The sequence below is a fragment of the Pleurodeles waltl genome, chromosome 9, assembly GCF_031143425.1.
Source record: "Pleurodeles waltl isolate 20211129_DDA chromosome 9, aPleWal1.hap1.20221129, whole genome shotgun sequence".
NCBI classification, from domain to species: Eukaryota; Metazoa; Chordata; class Amphibia; order Caudata; family Salamandridae; genus Pleurodeles; species Pleurodeles waltl.
In genome coordinates, this window is record NC_090448.1 from 1,012,642,620 (window position 1) to 1,012,664,624 (window position 22,005).

Sequence of the window (22,005 nt, forward strand, 5' to 3'; positions counted from 1 at the left end):
ATCCAAGTTTTGTTTTGACTGTATTTTTTCAGTTTCATGTAGATCAGACACTTCACATGCCTTATTTTTTAGAATCCAATGACTTTTGCTGAAGGGGCATAACATAATCTAAATGGTAGAATAGTAGTCATGTATTACATACAGGACACAAAACCAGTAAGAAAACATAAATCGTTTTGTTGCACATCTGGCACTTGTTTTGGGTTCCCCATTTACTGAGGAGATTATAGTAAGATGGACCTTGCAAACAATCCAACTTTGTTACTCTTTATCTCACAAGACTTTAGAAGTTGGACCAGAGACCCATTATTCACAAAAAGGGCAATGCTAATGTTCATTTAATGTTTCATTAAATTACATTAGTGCATCAGCAAAGTGGTATCTAGACATACAATTACCGTACATCACTACTAGGTAATTGTATGGCCATTTTATTACAATAAGAAACTCACATTTCAAACAGTAATTAAATATTTTACAATTGTTGTCCTTCACACCTTCCTCCACAATTTGGAAATACCACTATTTAAACGACAACATATGAATGTAGAATGGGTCCAGGTGGCTGGAAAAGAAACAAGTTACTTATCTTTCACAGTAGCTTTGCAACCTGAACCTCGTCTTGATTTACATGGTCCCTTCATGGTGAAGGAGGAGAGTTAGTGTTCAGAGGAAATTCATAGCAGTTTAGCCAAGCACAAAAACGACAATTCATTATAGACTTACTGTCAGTGTCGTAGAGACTCCTTCAGACTCAGCCTACGCTTAATGCATCAAAGGTGTACTTTGTTTGCTTCAAGGAAAATTTCAAACCTAATCATTAGATGATTTGTTATTTTTCTTTATTTGCTCCACGTAATAGATGTTCTACTGCTTCAAAAAGTGAAATTTAGAAAATTTTCTTTTGGAATGCAAGATTAAACATAATGCTAGTTATTTTGTTATTTCTTCTTAGTCTCTCACTGAATGTTTGCTGACAATGAAAGATTGGAGTTTAGAGTTGGGCCAGGAGAACAATATGGACAATAACAACCTGGAAGATGATGTATCAACTCAAACTGAAAATGAAGAGCTCCTGGGTAACGTTCAGTGTTTTTACACCTAAAGTCAACAAGGTTTTGAATTACATGCTGTTTAAAAACAATGTGCAAGAACCCTATTCATAGCGTTTTACCATCTATTGAGTCCCCTGAAGTTTAATTTACTGGAATGCATACACTTTTTTTATAAACATCATAACCCCGACAATGGCCTGTCAACTGGTGCATTTCTTACTAACTTCATTCAAGAGATCTTGTCCAAAATAACCCAGTATATCATTCAACTAAAGATTGAAATAGGAGCCCTTTCTGCATTATTTGACTTGGAGGAATGCATTTTGAGGTTGACAGAAAAGGCACTCGAACCAAGGGAATCATAGATTTGAATATTTTTTGACTGCATGACAAGTCAGTGTTGAGGACAGCAATTGTAAACATAAAAAGACCGGTCCACTGATCGTAATTTCACTTGCCACAAGAAATCAAACAAGATGTCTGATGAGGGCTGGTCTGTAAAGTTTGCAAAAAATATAAAATGTATCATAGTATGAACAGATCATTTGTAACATACAGATTCATCAAACACCCACCTACTTGGGAATGATACAAGGTGATATGAAATCCAAACACTGAATCTACATAACACATTGCATTCTTGTATCTTAAACCCGAGATTCATATCAGGCATTAATCTAGATGAAGATTTAATTTAAACAAATTGTCTTGGCTTTAGGTGGGGCAACTTTAGTTGCTTCCTGTAGAATAACTCTTCTTTCTTTAAATGCCTTTTGCCTAGTGTTTCAGATTTACTGATGTTCCACGTGCTAGCATACTATTCAGTATGACACAGATCCTTACAAAATGCCTTGGCATTAATTAACCATTTAATTTTATTAGAGGAATCCTAGCACGTACAATCACAGGTGACCTACCTATGAGTATAGCCCCTCGGTTGGTACAAACTAAAAACCATAAGGACGGTGCTCAATTTGTAGAAAAGTAGGTACCAGGGCCCTTCTCAGGAGCCCAGGGCAGTCAGCACCACCCATTTCCCCTGCCAGCACTGTCAATAACAGTACCATCACAAGTACTAACCTCACCTTCCTTCAAGTTACAATTCAGACTATTCCAGGCCACCCAAAGCTATTAGATTATTGTGGAATTGTCTGAAATGTCATTTTTAACGTACATTTTTGAAGTACATTTTTAATGTACATTGAATTATCAAACAATGTGATTGTGCTCATCTCAAAATTAGACAGATTGGACTGATAGTAGTGCCAGTGCTGAGAATTATGTGCCTGCACTGCGCACCGGAAACCACTGGCTCAAATTAAGCACTGCATAAGGAAGATGGTGCAAATTTGATAGCATATTTGAAGTACTTGAGTCGTAGTTCCTTCTGGCAAGTGAATCAGCATGTGATTTGTGGAACACCCAAAACATGTCTACCAAATCTGTTTTCCCTGGTTTGCAGGTCTGCAGCATCCATGGTACCCCAGACACCTGCACCATGTGAGGCAAATGATGCACATTTTCTGTGCAAGAGTTTACTCCCTATTTTTGGACAAGAAATTAAAGACTGCCACGACAAATCATATAAACTGAACCCTTGTGACTTGTAGGGGAGTTGCTACCTAATATTAGTGTTGTCAAATGGTACACCTAGGTACAAAAAAATTGCCTTTTCTGAATGTTGTAATCATTCATAGTAGGGGTTCTAAATATTTTAGACTTGGCCCCTAGGGTTAAGACAGATGTCTCGGGAAAATGCGTGGTGGGATCCCACCTATCCATAAAAATCACATTGTGTTCTATCAAATTATTTAAACCATTAGCAGTACGTGACATCAAAATGGCATTGTCTTCATGTAAAAGCAAGCAAACAAATATGGAGCCTCCTGTAAGAGTGCACTATCCAGCTTCCGTTAAATGTCCCTACTACTGATTGATATAGAGAATAAGTAAAAGAAGGACCAACACACATGCATGACAGACACACGTTGACATATCATATCATAGCTCTTGGCACTTAGAACACTCCCCACCTGATCCATGAGGAAGCTAGCTCAGGCGGTTAGCTCAAGAGGCACAATCCATTGATTAACTTTGTTGCTAAAGGAAGGGTAGGTATGCAGCTGCTATTTAATTATGCATCTGCCATGCTAGAATTGTCTATCGGAAAATCGTCCAATTTAACATTAAAATCTGCAAGATTCTTTTATAAACAGTACGTTTATTGAAACATTTTCATATTTCCTTATTGTGATAGTTGGTGTGCAATACAAATATCAATAAAATGCCATCCAAGTGTGTCTCATTGATATAAAACATTATTAAAGTAAGAACCAGTGGATTGTAGAGGATGGTAGAGAAGCTACAGAAGCTGGTAAAAAAGGGAAAAGCAAGGAAACCAAATCCCCCAGGTCCTGGCAGTGAATCCTTGCAAACCCCTATGGTACAGGATGGAGATGAAAATTATATTTTTCAAGAGGTCCAATTTAAAAAGCAAAGAACATTTCTCTCCTAGAACTGTTATTGACATAATATGCATCTAGTCAAGGGAATAACGGCACAATCCCAATATTAGCCATAGAAACTGTAGACTTCAACACATCAAGACATCTTGTGAGAGGTTCTACAATATGCTTAATAGCAAAACAATACTTTGTGTGCCTGTTCATCTTTTTCCCCCTATGAGAAACCTAATGTTCCATTCATTTTCCATTTCAATATCAAGTTTGAGACATGTTGAGACATCAGCCATCCACCTGTTTGGACCCATATATATGTTTTAAACAGTTTCTAGATTTGCTCAAAAAGGAACATTTTGTCCCCTAAGAGAGTGGTCAACTTTTCCTAAAAAGACTTTGAATGCAAGGGGAAGTTCCTGTTTTCAAGTGCTGAGCTAATATTAATCGGCTAGCTAATAAAACGTTAGAGATGAGTCTACCCAGAAGATTATGCTGATTATATATAGTCTGTTCTCATTGAGGCCTAATAGAATTACTGCAGGATCAAGGTGGGCAGTCACCCCCATTGTATCTCTCACCAGATTGATGATTGCGTACCACTGGAGTTTGATATTAGGGCAAGTCCACAATACGGCAGCTTGGTACCTTTTAGTTGACTCTATCTCCAACATAGATCCTGACTCCCAGCCATAGCTTTAAGTCTGATTGGGGTCATATGTCAACGTGTGAAACATGTAAAAGTACTCTCCTTGTATTAAGTGCATATTTAATTGTTTTGGTTCTGCGGTGTATCATATTCCAATAATCTTCTGATTGATCTTAGCCCACTACTTCCTGACTCTTTACCTTGTAATTGTGTGCTATATCATGACTGAGGGCCCAGAAAAGGCCTCATCTAGAATTGTGATCGCCATGAAAGGTGAATGTTGTAATAACTCCAACTCAGTTGGAGTAAGCTCTGTACTTCATTGGGGTATCTTTCCCCAGAGCTCGCCCAATGCAGGGCTTGGGTTAATTTAGAACTTTCTTTTGGAGTTATATGAAACTATTCTGTACAATCCATTCTGTTTCTTAGTACTCCATCTAAAGAAAAATCCTTTAGATGGAGTGGCCTTCTGTTGTTAGGGCTGAAAACGAGAGTATCATTAACCCCTGGAGTAAACTATAGCTTAAAAAGATATGGGTGTCATCTGGGAGGGGAATGTTGTTTCTTTTCTACTTCTATTTAGATCATCTGAGTGACCACGGAAGGTCTTTGTAGAAGAATGTCGCCTCTTCGACGTTTGCATTACAATAAAAGCCATAACAAATGTCTCAAGGTAATAGAGGCATAATTCTCCTCAACCCTGAGCCATGGTTTTGAGCATCATTCATTCATCCAATCCGGAGCTAATATTATTTAAGAAGCGTGTAGCTATCTCTTTATACCAGGAAGACCTAGTCCACTGTCAGCTGGTTTTCTGTATAGAGGAAATCTGATAGAGACTTCTATCTGCAAATTCTTTACCTTTGAATTCTCCCCAGGTGTCATACTGGATCTGGAAGATTTTCATGAGCAACACACCCTTCACGTCGGTGGGTTGCATAGATCAGCTCTGCATCAGTTCTCAGTGCCATCCGCACTGGAATTGACGTCACAAGCCCTATTAAGGTGCCACCCAGGTGCGCCGTCGGTTCTTTTCTTTAGGCACCAGCCAACGCTGATCTGAAGAGAGCGACCCCTCAATCAATTGTTGACTGGCTTTTTTCAACTTTTTGTCAAGTCTTTTTTGAGAGTTTTCTCCTGGTGTGTCGAGGATGTCTTCTAGGAAGACAGGTTAGTAGCCCTGTGGATCCTATCATTGGGTGATGTCCATGACGAATCCGTAGCTCGTGTGTCTTTGGTGTCTGAAGTGCAACCATAACCTGAAGTCGTGCTCCGAGTCCTGGGCCATGCACCCGAAGGCTATGAAGGGGCGGTCCCTAAAGCTGATGGTGGCGTGATATGCGACTCCACAAGAATCCAAAGTTGTTGTTGTCCCATTCCAGGTCCTTGGGGAACTTGGTAAGTCGAGGCATAAGAAAAAATCTAAGAAATCGAAGCGCTTTTCGACTTCTCCTCGTCTGCCGGACGATGAAGGGTGCACTTACTCTCTAGGCCTCGTTCTGCAAAACCTGTGACTGAGCGGGCTCCATGCGACCCCTGCCCAACTTCAAGAATTTTTTGAGGCCATGCGCCTCATTTCTGGCCAGCCTGACCGTGCTAGATCCTTCTCTGAGAGGAAATCACAACTGTCTTGGCCACCGGAGCCATAGAGAGGATTCCACTGCCAGAAGTAGGCTGCGGTTGTTATTCCCGCTACTTTCTGGTCCCGAAAAAGTACACATGCCTTCCCCCTGTCCTAGACCTTCGATCCTTCAATCTCTTCCTCAAGAAGAGGTTCAAGATGTTCACGTTGGCTCTGGTCTTGACTGCCCTACACCCAGGAGACTGGTTGGTAGCATTGGCCTTGCCGGACGCTTATTTTCATATCCCCATCCTGCCAGCCCACAGACGTTACTTGTGGTTCACCGTTGGCCACAAGAGAAAGGAGGAGGGGTGGGTTGGTAAGGAATCTGCAGATAAATATAGTCTCTACCAGATAAGGCGTTACCGAAGGTAAGTAACTTGTCTGTTAAGCCACTCTGAGTGACTCATCAGTCCAGACAAAGTTTACTATACAATTTCATATGTTGTAAAGGGTACACAGGAAGAATTATGGAATGATGTGTTCCTAACAAGCTAGAATTATTATTCATAAAGTGATCTATAAAATGAAACAATTAAAATTAAATGAGTTTCAGAAGCATTAAACATAAATGTAAAAGTTAGGTTAAAAAGTGCCTCCTTCATACATTTTCGTTTCTATGCTCATACATGGGTACTGTTTGGCACCTTATCGCTCACAGTGCTATTAACTGATCCAGCAACCCATGTAAGTATCAAGACTAGTTTTCCCCAGAGGGAGATGGAGTCCTAGCCACGACACACAAGACAAAGCCATCCAGATGTTCACTGTGCCTCAACAAGGTTTCTTGTAACATTATAATCTGAAATTTGGTAATCAACAATACTTTATCACAGAGCTTCATATAAAAACCAGGAGGATTCTACGAAAAGAGGACTAATATTCTTACGATTGTCCGGAACTGATGGAGCCTTCTGATAGGAGCAAAACTGTTTGCTTTGAGATCCTTGCACCTTGGCGCAACAGCTGCTAGTCATTCACGATCCTTCCAAGCTTCTACTGGCATGAATCTGTTAAACTGCTCAAAACTCTTGTTGTTCGAAGGCCAGCTTTCACTGTTGAAGGAAAGTGTTGTGGGTCTAACAGTCTGATAAACTGTCAAATATCCAAGTGGATTGGCATGATCAAAGCTTACAAGGACTGGTATTGTGTTGAAATAAGCAGTCAAATTGTGAACCTATCTGAAATGCTTTAAATTTACAACAATACAGCTTCTAAAATAACATTTATTGATTGTCTTAAATCATGTTAATGTCAATATGATTCATTGATAACCTATTATTTACTCTACTGTTCACATTTAACCAACGAACAATCTATTTTTAGTTGTGTGTAATTCTGTTTCTGAGACCAGTTTAAGGGGTGGGATACATTTTGTAGCTCCATGAACATATGGAGTTATCTGGGGCGATAGTAATAGAACATCCACGTTTCATTGCTTATACTTTATTGCTTTATGTATCCTTAAAGTTGGTACATTTAGTAGCTTGGTCCTCAGAAATTGCTTCTTTGCTTGAATGAAATATATTAGGAAAAATTAAATCAGCAACAATACCTAAGTGGGTATCCATTGACAGTGCATGCTGAGTGATGACACAATAACTATGTTTGAGTACCTTCAGGAGCATTGTTTAAAGATAAGTTGCAAATGGGACAGTGGTCCACATTTGACAGTTTTTGTGCAGTTTTATATAACACAGGCAAGAAAACAGACCCAGATCTCCAGAAACTCCACCTATTCTGTTTGTTTTTGGGTGGTTGTTTTTTTTAAACATCTCTTCCCTTTTGCCAGCCCATGAGTAACAGAAGGTAGTTACTATGGCTCCCAAGTTCCCTCGACTGTCAGATACAGATCGTCATATGACAGTTTTATGATCAGATTCCCCGAGTTGCTGCCACAAGTTATAGCTTGTTCATGTACCAAGGGACCCCACAAATTATTTTTCCACCCTCATTCTTTAATGTGAGTAGCATTAATATGAACAACAGTGTGCTCAATATCTTTATTTAGAACCCTCAGAGCCCTTTCCAGAAAACTATCAGTAGTGGATGAAGAGTGGCCTCTTTTACCTGAATAAGTGTTGGAGGGTGGGCCAAATACCTTCCATTTGCCCTTGTTGACTGTAGCATCAACACTGTCAAAGGGGCCCCAAAAGTAGTATGTCAAGTAATGGGGCCCAGCCTCTTCTTGCCTCTGACACTCTGCGGATGGACCTCGCTGGGCTTTGCCTGGTGTGTCCAGCACCATGGGAATAAATGTTTTTCGAGCATTTGTGTGAAGAAGTTTCTTCAGTTATTTTAAGGAAACAGAAGCGCAGATTATGTCTATATTTCTTTACTTCAATTTTGACAGTAGCTAATAACCAGCTAACAATAAAATTGCATATCCCATGAACAGTCACAGAACTGCTTCCCTCCCATGCAAAAATCACATTAGACATAGGCTCACAAAACCCCAAGACACCATCTTGGGTCCTCTTTATTTGCAGAAAAACAACAAATAATGTGAGCCAAGTCCAAACTAAATTCCGCCACAGCTAAACAGTCACAGATCGAACATCTTCCTGACCTGGGAATCAAGCTGCTTGTGATGTCTTCTGAGCCACCATCCCCTATCTATTCTTGTTTTTGATCTGAACCTCAAACAGGAAGATAATGGTAATCCCCATATCTCTATACACATATCAGCAGACGGGAGAAGGGGTTGTAGAAAGACAACATCATATTAAAAATATCCATTGATCAATATGTTTTCAATTGCAGCCCAATATATATATAGGCTTCCTTGTCTTTAAAAGAATTGAAAATTTGTGACATAGATGCTAGAAATTGTTTTATTCTATTTCAGGACCAGAGACTTAGATTATGCTTGTTCAAAGCGTATCCACCACTACAGACGGTACATTAACAATTGACTAGTAATAAAATTGTTTAAACATAGACTCTGAAGACTAGTACACTGTACTCAAAATACCCTCTTAGAGTATGTCTTGGAGGCCATGGCTGCCCTGGCTGAATTTGCACTAAATTGTGTTACATCAGTGCTTGCCTTCACCATAAGCCGTCCTACCCATCTAGGCAACATGGCTGAACATACAGGTTTAGAAGAGTTTTGTAAAGCAATTAGTAACTGTCACTCGGGGTCAATGTGAAACTCCTCAGAACATACTTCATGAGCTTTTGAGCACTTCAATACACATAACTTGGCTTTTTTTCTGAAAGGCAGTATATTAAAAACATCTTAAGAAAGTTTTAGCACGTTTAGAAATCGAAAAAGACACTTGTTATGGAAAGTAAACTTTACCTGCTGATTCCAGGGCTCAAACATCTTACACTCTTCTGCAGGATACTAAGTATAAAATCTTGGTTAACTTAGCCAAAAGTATTTTATGGGATGTTTGTTGATTGTCTGATCATTGCGCTAAGGAGAGATCCTTTAAATGCAGTTCACATTCCACAATTAAGTATACTGAGGTTTGGGAGGATAAGACACCTTAATTCCCATGTCCCCTTAGAAACCATTGGATGCATACCAGCTATCTTACCTTCAAAGAGTCAATGCCTTGCGGAAAAAGCAGAGTAAAAATAGTTTACTGACCTGTAAGACATCCCCTCAGTTGCTCGTTGCAAGAGAAAATTAAAGATGTCAGCTAAAGGAGCCTCTACAATATCTGTATGCTATTCAACACACCAACATACCCGAGATCTCCATACTGTTGCATAGCGTTTGTGGGTCGTAACTGCATAGAACTGTTTTGTATAGCAATCAGCTTTGCTCGAAATGCCTGGCAGATGCCAGCATTGCTCACAATCTCCCAGGCCACTAAAGCCATCTGACTCTGAGTGGCCAGCGGATGCAACACCACCAGCGGATCCCTCAGTATCTCCAGGAATACCAGCAGAGCCACCAGAAAGTCCAGTGACATCTCTAGCAGCAATGGAAACCAAGGGTGCACTCTCCAGATCATAGTCAGCAATGCTAACTTTGCTTCCTGCCTCTTCGCCTGAGCCTCCAGTCTTGGAATCATGGCAGAAAGGTTGGGGGGGCAGGGGCGTAGGCGTAATTAATTTTTTAAGACCAGTCCTGTAGGAACACCTCTGTCGCATTCACCAGTGGATCTGGTCTCCAGCTGTAAAATTCCTGCAGTTGAGTCCTCGGCCTTGAAGCAAACAAATTGATCTTGCGAAGACCCAACATTCTCTGGATGTCCTGGAAAACCACCTGGTTAAGCTGCCAGTTGCTCATATCTGCCAGGAACCTGAAGTTCCAATCTGCTACTACACTGGACTACCCCAGAAACTATTACTAAACTGGATATGAAAAAATGGTCCTGTCATTCCATGCTTCCATGTGCTCCTTCCATTTGACCAACTCCTTTCTGGCTTCCGGTTATTTTACAATCTGAGTGGAGTAAGCCAAGCCTTTCCTCAGATGCTGGATCTTGAGACCCTGCAACACCCTGTAGGCAACAGGCCTGGGAACACAGTTTGTGTGGAGGATGCTAGCAGGATGGCCACTATTCTCACAGAGACTGTTTGTTTACTTAGGGCTGATCTAAGCGCCTTCTTGATGTCCTTTATCTTTTGTTTGGGCAACAACAGCTGAGCTTTGATCAAGTCTACCTGAAAGCCTAAAGAGTACATTAACTGCACTGGATTTAGTAGCAACTTGTTGATGACAAATCCCACCCCCTGAAACAGATGGATTGTCCCGATGCAGTATTAGGTGTATCTGGGACTGCACCATAATGATGAATTTGTCTAGGTGAACTATCAGACACACACCCCTCACTCTCAGTTGCGACAGATAGGCGTGACAGATAGGCATCTTTGAGGTCCAAGTTGACCATCTGTTCCTTTTTCTGCAAAAGATTCATGAAAAGTTAAATGCCCTCAATCTTGACATGCCTGTAGAACACCCCTGCTTCAAATCTTTCAGATTCAAGACCAGCTGGTGACCACACAACCCCCCACTCTTTTTCAATAATAAAATGCTGCTGCTGAAACTCCTGGGGTGAGGACATGTGGGGTAAATTGCCTGCTTGGACAAGAGCTTCTGAAGCTCCACATCTGTAAAAGCTGCTTTGTGTTTGGAACAAAGTTAGTTAGGGACCCTGGTTTAGAAACTACTTTGATTAAACTGCAAATTAAAACCCTGCACAGACTCTATTACCCACGCCTCTGAGTCAGAACCCTCCAGCCTCATTCCACCCAATGTCACCTGCGTAGCAGAAATACTTCTTGCCTGCAAATACTGTTGTTGAGGCTGGTTAGGAGGCTCTTTTACATCTACCTCTGACATAGCAGCCTCTAGCGAAATGTGGTCGAAGAAGGTTCCACTTTCTAGAACCTTCCTGCCCTGATCCTCTGCCATGCAGGCCATAGCCTCTGTGGGGCGCTTGGTAGTAATGACGGCCTGGTGAACGACCCTTACTTCACCCGGTCCAGTCGAAAAGGTTAGATTGGAAAACTTTTTTCAGGGACATCTGCACTTTGTCCAGCACACTGAAAGCATTGACAATCTTCCCCACATGCTTGACAAATTTGATCCCTGATCAGGGGTCCTTCTGCGCTGGGACCAGCCTCCACCTAGGTGTAATCTACCTCACTAGGATCGATTTTGTGCCTCTCTGCTGAGATGGCAGAGTTTGCGTTTCTGAGTAGGCAGTCTGCCCATTCCGACCGTCCATCCAGCACATCAGGGTTCACACTCATACCTGCCTCCAGTGCTAATTCCAAAATCTGGGCAAGGGGACTTGCAGTATCAAGCAGCATATCCTGGCATCTGCATCATGCTCTGTCAGTACCCTTTTTAGGGTCTTTGGCATATTTTCTCAGGAACTAGGCGGATGAGTGTAAGTAGTTCTGTGACTGTTCGTGGGATTTAGAGTTTTATTGTTACTTTGTTATTGGCTGCTGTAGACATTGCAGTAAAGAAAGAGGCAGAATCTTAGTCTTTGGTCCTGACATAGAATCGAAGGCCTCTTAAATCCTATATCAGCCCAGATCGGCGATGCCTACTAGCAATGGGTACTATGGGGGCTGAATCCCACCAGCACAATGGACTATCCTGGCCCCCTTCTTCAGCAATCTGGTAAAATAATGGTGAGGCAGAGTATGGGCGTCCCAGGCCACTGGAATCAAAGGCTTCTTAAGGCTGGTACCCGCCTGATGGGCTACGCCTATTAGCTCAGGGTTCTATGGGGGTTGAGGTCCCCAGTGCAAGGCGGTATCTTGCCACCTCCTTCAGCAGTGAGGCAAAGTGATGGTGATGCAGTGTATGGGTACAATTGAAATCGAAGGCTCAAGGTCTATACTGCCCCAATGGACGATTTCAACTAGCTCTGGGGACTATGCAGGTTTAAGTCCTCCAGCCCAAGGCAGTAGCCCCCTTTACTAGTCAGGCAAAAAAAAACAGTGCCGAGGCAGGGTGTTGTATTTCATTTTACAAATGCAGCTGGTTTGTTGCCTCTGCTTTTCTATACAATTTAATCATTACACTGATAGATTTGATTTGTGTTTGCATGGTTATTAGCCAGATAAAACTGCTGATGACTGCCTAAATGCTTTTTTGTAGTCTCTTTAAGGAGCATGGCAGTATTACAGGAGGCTCCCTTTATCAAAACACGTGGGTGCTAGGTATAATTTCAAGTGTAATAAAAATAAGAAAGAAACCAATAGCATTAAAGATATCTTCTAGTTTTATCATCCATGTGAGTATAAATACATAAGAGCGTCCAATAGTAAAGACAGGTGGGAGTGGAAGGATTGATTTAGATCAATAGATTAATGTAGTGAATTTATACAATCAAATTGTATATGGAATGTGCCATATAGATCATTGCTGCGTAACCCAAGCTAAGCACTGAACAAGAATACAGCTCTGTGCAGCTTACTAAGGGGGCAAAATACACCTTTGTAGTTGAAATAATTCTTAACTGTGGCAGGCGGCTCTGTTTGCTGTAGGTCTTTGGTTACACACTAGAAGTGTATTAAAAGTATATGTGATAAGGTTAACAAGGTGTCCATTGACTAGAATACATGCAGATCAGCCAGTGCTTTAACATTAGATTTCTATTACACCGTAGAGCCCTCTTATTCAGAGTCTGACCCTTAGTGACTGCAGCAGAGGTGAGTGACATAACATGTCATGTTGCTTAATGCTTTGTCCTTACTGAAAATACTTTCAGTTGGTACAAGGGCAAAAACTAAAACAAGGTGTTTTAAAGATCCACAGAGATTACTACAAATAGTTTACCAAATTGTTAAAACTTACATTCTTCCAGAGTGTCAGTTTTTGAGGCTATGCTATTTAAATCCGTTTAAGATTATTGTGCCACTGAGAAGGGATAATGTGTGTATAAAACATATTTAAAAGGATTATGCCATGCTATTACATTTCTTGTAACAGCTTTCTTTTGATCTTCATCTTCAATCCATTGTTGGATATTCTGACATTCTTTGTCATTAAACCACTGTGCACAATGTTGAAAATATAAAAGAAATGTGCTTAGCATTTTTGCATGGAGTACTTAGGGCAAAAATGAGAAGTGGATTGTTGTCATACAAACAACATTCTATGTTAAACTTAAGCATTCCAGATCCATCCATTACTGAGGTATTGAGAATACGTTTGTATTTATATAGCTCTTACTACCCCTGAGGAGGTGTTGAAGTGCTGTGCCTGGTGTTAGCATTATTCCCAGTACGTTATTTTGCCTGACCTATTGTCCCTTTATATCTCTTTTTTTTAGATGATCATCAAAAGCGAACTGTAAAGAAGCTGATTTATGCAGCTAAGGTATGATACTTAAAAGAAAAACTGTATAATCATAATACTGGTATTTATTTCCTTTTTCTTCAGTGTACTGTACTTATAACACAATAACACAGAGCATTCCCACAACTATTTATTTGTGCAGTACCTACTTGACTTTGTTGTTCGTATCAACGATACACACAGACACAGTTTTAAAAGTGGAAGGCTTTGTTTACTTGAAACATCGACAGATTTTTGGATTCACCAGTGGAACTCTCCATGATAGAAACCCCACTTTCTATATTTGGTCAAGGCGCACCCTAGCCACTGTCAGAATTATTGTCATCATAACGTTTACCTGAATATATCACCTGCAATGTTGGTAATCCTTTCTTCACCTGACATCTATGTTGTTAAATAAATGATGCTCATGAGAGTTGCCAAATGGGCACGATATTCTACATGCCTGTGCACCAGTACTCTGGGTATTAACATTTCAAACGACATGGCAACTGCAAAACAGCATGTATTGTGAATTACCAACATTATCAGAAAGTGTAAAACTGTAAATCATAGATACACCTCTAAACTGTACTTTAAACTACTTCAAGAAATAGTCTTCATCTTTTTGTTTAAGCTTAATCACAGAGTAGGTACTTGTAATGGTAAATAATTATCCAGTAGATGGGTTCCATTTACCTGTCTGAAACCTCCCATCTGCACAATGTGTTTCAACTGGGCAATGGAACCAAATGCTCTATCTCACCTATCAGGGCCCTCCTTTGAACTTTCTCAGTTTGAAGAGTTCAGGCCCCACTGATATATTTTCATTTTTTGGAGGTATGAGATGTCACTGATTAACCTGTACTGTTTCTTGGTATATGACAGTGGATTCTCCTCACCCCAAGCCGCTTGTTTAATCTGCCCCCCCCCCCCCCCCCCCAAGTGCAAATGCTGGTGTTCTGGAAGCTGATTTTTTATTTATTTTTTACCTTTTCCTGTGTTTAGTGTCAGATATTTTCAAGGCCTCAGCCCAAAGGCTATGACAGGGATTGGCTAGTTAATTCTGCTGTGATCATTTTGATTTCGAAGTATTTTCCGGTCAGTAGCATCATCCTTAGAACTGTGGGTCAGTTTCCTCATAAGCTGGACAGTTAGCCAGAATTGTTTACACATTCTAAGTTCCTTTATTGTGTAGCCATCCTTTTCCTACTCTGAAGCACTACTCTTGATGTTTTTCAGAACTCCTACTGTGCATAAATATGTTGATTGCTACTCATATGTGGCTCTGGCTTTAATTTAACCTATGAGCGTAACCTACTTTATGGCAACAATAATTAATCTGGATTGATCCTGTATTTGAATAGTCAAAGGTAGTTGCAAAGTAGGCTGTAGTAGAACTGAAGGTAGTTGCGAAGTACGTTGGATGCTTGATGAGTACGAGGCACAGCAGAATACATAGAAATTAAACAAAATACTGGACAGTAACTAAACAGTCAAAACGGTTTGATAAGAATGGAAATTGCAAAAGTGAAATGGGGCACTGAAATGTATCCAGGCATGTGGAAATGCGAGTAGACAACAACTGAGAGATGCATGATGAGGACAAAAAATAAGAGAGGAATAGTCGGGAAATATAGTGAGCAGGGCTACATACAAAAGGAGGCAGAGCTGGCCAGGTGACCACACAGTGTGATCAGTGAAGGCTACCGAACAAAGGAACCAGTTTCAAAGCATCTAACTGAAGAAGGAGGTCTGCTTTTATAGCGGTCTGTGTTCCTGCACATGCGTGATAGATGCAGTACAGGCACTGTGGGCCATAAATCGTAGTTCTGAAGCCTGAATTCCTGGGTGAGATTGGAACATTTATTTCATATGCATGCGCTCTGTACTCCCTCTGGCTCCCAGGGAAAGGGTGACGTCCTCCACAGCTGGCCATTTGCATATGCAGTTCTGGCTCGGGATGCTACTCAATACAAAGCCCCAAAGGACTGCTGCATCTTCTGTTAGTGCAAGATCCTTTCAGCAAGATAGAAGCCCAACTGACTTAAGTACGTCTTTGGCTGGGTCCCCTCCATCTGATACAATTTGCAGCGTAATTGTCAACACACAACAAACATAACCTCTTTCATCTTCGATATTTTGGTATGGGAGTCATTTAATCCGAATAGAGCTCATAGGGACAATCCGATTTTTATTTTTTCCGGTGTATTCTTTTCCATGTCTTAAATCTCTTTCAGAGAAAGAATGCCACATAAACTGGACATCACAATAGTTCTGGGTCTGTTTCTTTTTTGAAGAATTCATTTATCATATTGGCTGTTAAATGTAATAGGTGGTATTATGTACCTCGCCTGTCGGTGGGTTAATTGTTCTAAATGGAAGTGTAAACAAATCTTATCTTTATGTCAGTAATTAGTCTCACTAAGAGGGTTATACAAATTGTCTGTATCCTCGTAAAATGTCTTTTTGGGGGGCTATATTTTACCTAATCTGGTCTACCCTGGTGTTTCAAGCGCAGGTGGCAGTGCCTCTCTAACAGAGGTCTTTAAGCCTTATCATTTTATTCTTGCTGAACTTACATTGATGCGATTCCAGACGTTAATTAACATACTTGTATTGATGTGCTGCTGCTAGCATGATATTTCCCACTGCTAGTATAATACACATCTAAATCCACGATATAGTCATTAGTGGATCTCTGGCCTTTTCATTGTTGGTCAACTCTTAAGCCAGCAGTAATCATTGTATGTATTATTTTAGTTTAGTTTATAAACAGCTTCTTTAAAAACATTGTCAAACATTATCAAGATGGATCTGAAGTCCTTTCTTCCATGGCTGAATGGTAAATCTGAATTGGCCGGTCCTGTCTTTCTTTTGTTGAAACTATTACTCATGGGATGTTAAGGCTATTGCTCTTTTAGATCAGTGAATCTTGTGCCAAGCATTGATCCCTCAGGAAGTTCTAAAAATTAGATAATCATTTATTACTGTTCTAGAAAAACTGAGCATTACATTTACAGACACTGCTTTTAACATTACAAGAACTAATGGTCTAGTTTAAAATTATGCGATCTGTCTGACAAAGTGCAGATACCACATAAAGCGTAGCCAGGTTGCCTTAATTAAAGTTGTCTGCTGTGTAAGAGAACATCCCTCTGACCAGCCAAAACGGCTCCTATATGCATACCTTGAAGTACTAGGGATTAAAATTGGGCGTTGCAGGAAGTCTGCTATGTTGACATGCATGGTGAAATGAATGCCACTTACTTTGTTTCAAAATATAGATTCTTCACTTTCCAGATAAGGGTAGTTCTTCTGTAGTAGCAGAAGAAGTGTTTGAAGGACATTTTCAAGATTTTTTGTGTAATGCTCTCTATGGACGCAGTGGACAGAAAGGATGCCATTCCCAGTGGCGTCTGCTCTGCAGTGTGCTCCCATATTCTGAATGAGGCACGGGAACAAAGAGAACGGAATACAGGGTTATTGTCTTAATTTGATTAGGTTAACTCTTGTGAAGGAGGTTATATGTTTTGCTATACGTTATACTAAATTGTGTTGTATTTGTATAATCACCTTTACAATTAGTTTAAAATTAGTTTATAAGTAGGTTAGTGTTTTAGGAGCCATTTCCCATCCTGTTCTCTGCAAGCATTGCCAGGCTGCCTCTCGCCTGGTGAACTTATCCCCTAAATTGCTAGGGCTGCTGTAGAACTTCTTGACGTTTGGAGAAGGGGCACCATTGAATGGCATCACTGTGATATGTTATTCCCCTCGACGTGGTGGGCATTGGCTGGATGATTGTGTGTATAACCTTGTGGGGCCAGCTGCTGCCTGGTGGGTTCTTGGACTTGAAGATCTGTACATGGAATCCTAGGACTTGGCTAACAATTGAGAAAGTTCTGTGCTGGAGATCAGAGTAAAACAAATAATTACTGGAGCTAACATTGTGCAAATAGAGCAACAGCTGACTTTGCACTGGCCCCAAACACCACACCCTGGCCCTCGGGTTTTGCCAAAAGAGAAGGGGATCATGACCCACCAGCATCACTGTCCTGTTGTCACCAGGAATAGGTTCCCTCTGAATCCAGCTATGTGTTCCTGGACTGCAACAGACATACCATCTTTTACATAGCTAACAATGTCTAAGAGAGAGACACACATCAGAAAGATTACTTTAAACCAAGCTTCTCACTGCATAAACACAGAAGAAGAGACATCTGATCTCCCAGATGAGACTGAAATAAGCCAAGGTGATAGGACTTTACTGCATTCTGTTACTGCTGTGCACACTAATATCACTTAATGTTTCAAATGTTGTTGAGACAATGGAGGGCAAAAAGGAAAGGTTATACACTTGCTTTGTGCAGGCGAAATGGGACTTCTTTGATTCAACTTCCAAGATACATACATGGAGGAAAAGACATCCTAAACAGATAACTGATGCGCAGCAGGTGGTGTTTTGAAACTTGATTCACAAGTCGAAATGCTTGATAAGATGAGAAGGGGTATTAATATTCTCATCTTCGGTGTTCCCGCACCTCGGTTAGAGTAGAATGCTGTTGTGAATTTATAGACATGCAAGAGTTGTGCAGCTACTGCTGAAGACTTATATTTTATCCCTGGAACCAGGTGCCAGGAGAACGATGATGGAGGTCTTCAGTATGGCTAAAAACCGTGAAAGAATTCTACAGGCACTAGACCAACAGAAAACAGTAATGATATCAGATGTACCTTTATTTTGTTTCCTGATTTCAACCCTTACCATTGCCAGGGAAAAAGCCATGTTAAAGGTTAAAAGGACTTAGCGACCTAAGGACTCTATTCTTCTGTCGGACTTCCAGGTAGATTGACAGTTGGTGATCTTGGGAGGAAAGAGGCATTAGAAGTGTTCAAGCTGCAATAGCTTTTTTGCAGAACTTAAATGATTGTGAGAGGAAGAACATTGAATGCATTTGGATGTTCAAGGAGTTCCGAGCACATTACAGTCTAGTATCCTTTTCTCAAAGTTTGCTCTTTTTGCTATGTCTCTTTCTGTAGTGTTTCATACATGCTGTAAGCTATACTTAACATATTTTCCGAGACTGCCTCTTTTGTTACATTAATATGAAGTTATTAAAAATGATAGTAATTGGCTTTGCCACTACTAATAAAAACATAGTATAGAATTATCTGAAAAAGTGATTTTATTGAGATCCATTATTCAAAGCATTCTCACAAACTTTTCTTAAATTTAATTTTTTTTTTTTTTTTTATGTGAAAGGGCGTTTGCACTGAAGTTGATCACATATAAATTGATAAAGGAGTTTAATGCAGTTCATCAGAAACTGTTTCAAAAGCCTGTGACATCCATCTTGCAATTACAGAGCCAAAATGTTTACTAATAATTGTGTTATGCCCTTGATTAAGTGTGAATGATAGTAATCCAAATAACTTACACTTTAGTTTTGCTTCAGATTCTTAAATTGTTCTTTCTAAGCCATAATTTTCACATTCAACCTGTCATGGATTAATCTGGTGGTGATAATAGAGGATAGAGTTTAGCCTTTAGAATTTTAAAATGAGCAAGGCTAATTACTTTAAGGCTTTGGGATGTAGAAATTTCTAGTGATATTGTTAATAGTTAATATTTTAACAGCTAAACGCATCTTTGAAAACCTTGGAAGAAGAACGAAATCAGTTGTATGTCAAACTCTCTGATGAAGTGAAGTCTAAGGAAGAACTTGCAGGTATGATTTTAATGTTAATGGAATAATGTTTTTACAGATATTTGTGGTGTTGTGTTTTTATACATTTCCGTTATATTTATAAATGTATACTGGAAGAGAAATGAAAAGGGAGAATGGCAGTTAACTCAGAGAAGATAGGATGCAAGAAATTGTAAGATAGTAACACAGCAAACTTGAATAAGTAGTTGTTTACAAGTTGTTGAAACAATTGTAGTTGGGCTGTGGTTCTGATATGGCCTGTGATCAGGTGCCAGATGCAGGGATCGCTACTCTGTGGAACAACTACTTGTATCACCAAGCATATATTTTTCCCTGCCAACATACCCAGGCCAGCAGGACGGAAAAAGAAAAAACAGAAATAGTAGAACACAGGTCTATGTTTAGTCCCGTCCCATTAACCACAAAACAGAGAACATTGCTATAAGCCCAAAGGTCAGGAAAAGAGTCCACAGAACACTCTTGGAGTCTCAAGAAGTTTCTAAGTACTCAAAACAAGGGAGGACTCCATTAAGGGGGAGATGGAAGGAAGAAAGAGTGGAATGTAACCTCCACAGGGCACAATTCACACTCATGCAGCTATAACCCTGAGGTATCAGCCAGCGATGGTGGGTGTAAGCTACTCAAATACTACTTGTACTTGTCTATCAAGTGTAAAACTGAACACACATATCCCCATCTATTGCAGGGTTAGTGCTTAGAGTGGTAAGCTTCACTTTCACTTCTTTTTATGGCTATCTGGTGGTCTTGTAGATTTCACCCAATTTCTTCATTCTTCCTGAACCCACTGACTCCCAATGATGTCCTCTCTCCTCTCTTCCCACTAATCTTGCTTTTTCTTTCCCTACTGAGGTTTCTCTTCGTTTTCCATTTTCTTAGCACCAGTGGGTGATCCATCCTCTTATTGTGAGCCCTGTGATCATCCTGTTTGTGACCTTTCTTTCTTTCTGCCCAAAGCTCTTTCCCCTTAATTTTCCACCTTAGTCCCAATAAGCCTGACCTGGGCACATATTATGTGAAGTGCCCCAAGGGCACAGCTGTGGTGTGCAGCCACTTTCTGCAGTCCTGGGGCACTTTGGTAATATAGAAGGGGCAGCAGATGCTTGTGAAGCCCCTCCTAATATACAGATAGCACCAGTGCACTTTTAATACCAGCACTATCCTAAATGGGCCCATGTAAATGAGGGAAACACTCAGCCTCTGCACCAATGCCATATAGTGGACTCCGGTGCAGAGGGAAAGAGGCCATCAGGAAGCGCACTGAGACTCGGTGGTCAAGGGAGTCCGATGAACACCCCAAGGTCTCACCCTGCAGGCAGGTGCAGTCACTAACTGCACTTGTCTTCAGGGATTTCTCTCTCACTCATGAAAGGCAGGCCTGGTGCCATCTGCACTGTGAAAGGTGGACTCACAGCTTCAGTTTTCTGATCTGTCTTTCACTAATGCGCTCAACCATTGCACCAAGGGGTGTTCTACTCCCTTGGAGCAACAAACTTACAGCACTAGCTAACAATTCTGCAGCAGCCCCCTTCATCTTGTACTCACTGTGTGGATTTCCTTCTGCATATTCCTGATTGCTTTAAAAGGCCAAACTGCAGGCCAATATGTGTACCTGTGACAATTCCTGATGTGTTTAGTGTTTGGTGTGTGAATGATGCTGGCAGACTAGTTCTTTGATCACTGAGCCTGCACTATACTTGGGTATCTTGAAATGGGCAATCTGTGGGCAGACTGACCAACCCCTAACCGTTGCAATCACCTACAAAAATAGCATGTGATAGTTGCCTGTTTGATGGGGGATAGAGGGAGGGAGGAGAAATATTCCACAATTCATTTGTGAATTATGTAAATTCTATTTTATGATTTAACTTTTGTGAGTCAATAGCAGTGGTTTAGTTGGAAGGAGGTACAGAGCAATGTGAACAGAGTTAATCGTGAAACTTCCAGACTAGATTTTTAACCAGCTGAATAGAAAAACACAGTATCCCTTGATTAATGTACTGGACAATGTGTACTGACGTTTCTGCTGGTAAATATAACTTCTCTCGTAGGGGATTTCCATGTATAGTCATAAGCACTGAATAGTTCCGCGCGCCTGCGGGGACCCCGGAGCACTGTTGTGTAGTATATTCTTAAGTGCAATCATCAGCTCCTTGACAAAAAGGTCTGTGAAAAACACTTAAGAATAACAATGTGCAGCCTATGTGAACAGCTACACAGGCCAAATTGTTAGAAGAAAAAAACAGTTGTAGTGTAAATTTCACGTTTAAACCTCTATTTATTCTATAAATACATAAATAAATACATTCTCATATTTTATTTACACCTCTCATGAGAATAAAACAATGTAGGGCAGTGTAGCCCATAGGCTGCCATTATACAGAATGAAAATAGAGCTGTGCCTTTAAGAAAGTAAAGTCTTCCTGTTTCCCATCATGCACAGCAAAAGGCAGTTGCCTCAGTTCTTTTTTCCGGCTCCTTTCTGACAGGACCCTGAAGCATTGAGCTCTACCTCACAAAATCCTTTTGTGACAGAAATTCATTTAAAATCTTTTGAATTTCATTTTCACTCGACGTTTTTAACATTGAGTGATAATTTTCTGCTTTTTTCTGTTAGATTCTGACAGAATTTTGAGGTTTTTCTACTTCAGAAATGCCTTCACTGTTTGACAAATGTCCTTCTTGTGGCAGAAAAAAGGCCAAAACAGATCCACATCGGGTCTGCATAATTTGCCTTCC

The 22,005-nt window shown here is 40.5% G+C and overlaps 1 protein-coding gene across 5 annotated transcripts in view; it reads left to right on the forward strand.

Moving 5' to 3' along the window:
- MIA2 (MIA SH3 domain ER export factor 2) overlaps positions 1-22,005 on the forward strand; it is a 551,575-nt gene that overhangs the window by 406,346 nt on the left and 123,224 nt on the right. For all 5 annotated transcript variants that reach the window (XM_069208615.1, XM_069208616.1, XM_069208617.1 and 2 more), the window contains 3 exons: positions 956-1,079; positions 13,536-13,582; positions 19,179-19,269. In XM_069208615.1, coding sequence (XP_069064716.1) covers positions 956-1,079; positions 13,536-13,582; positions 19,179-19,269 — 262 coding nt within the window. The remainder of the gene's footprint in view (positions 1-955; positions 1,080-13,535; positions 13,583-19,178; positions 19,270-22,005) is intronic.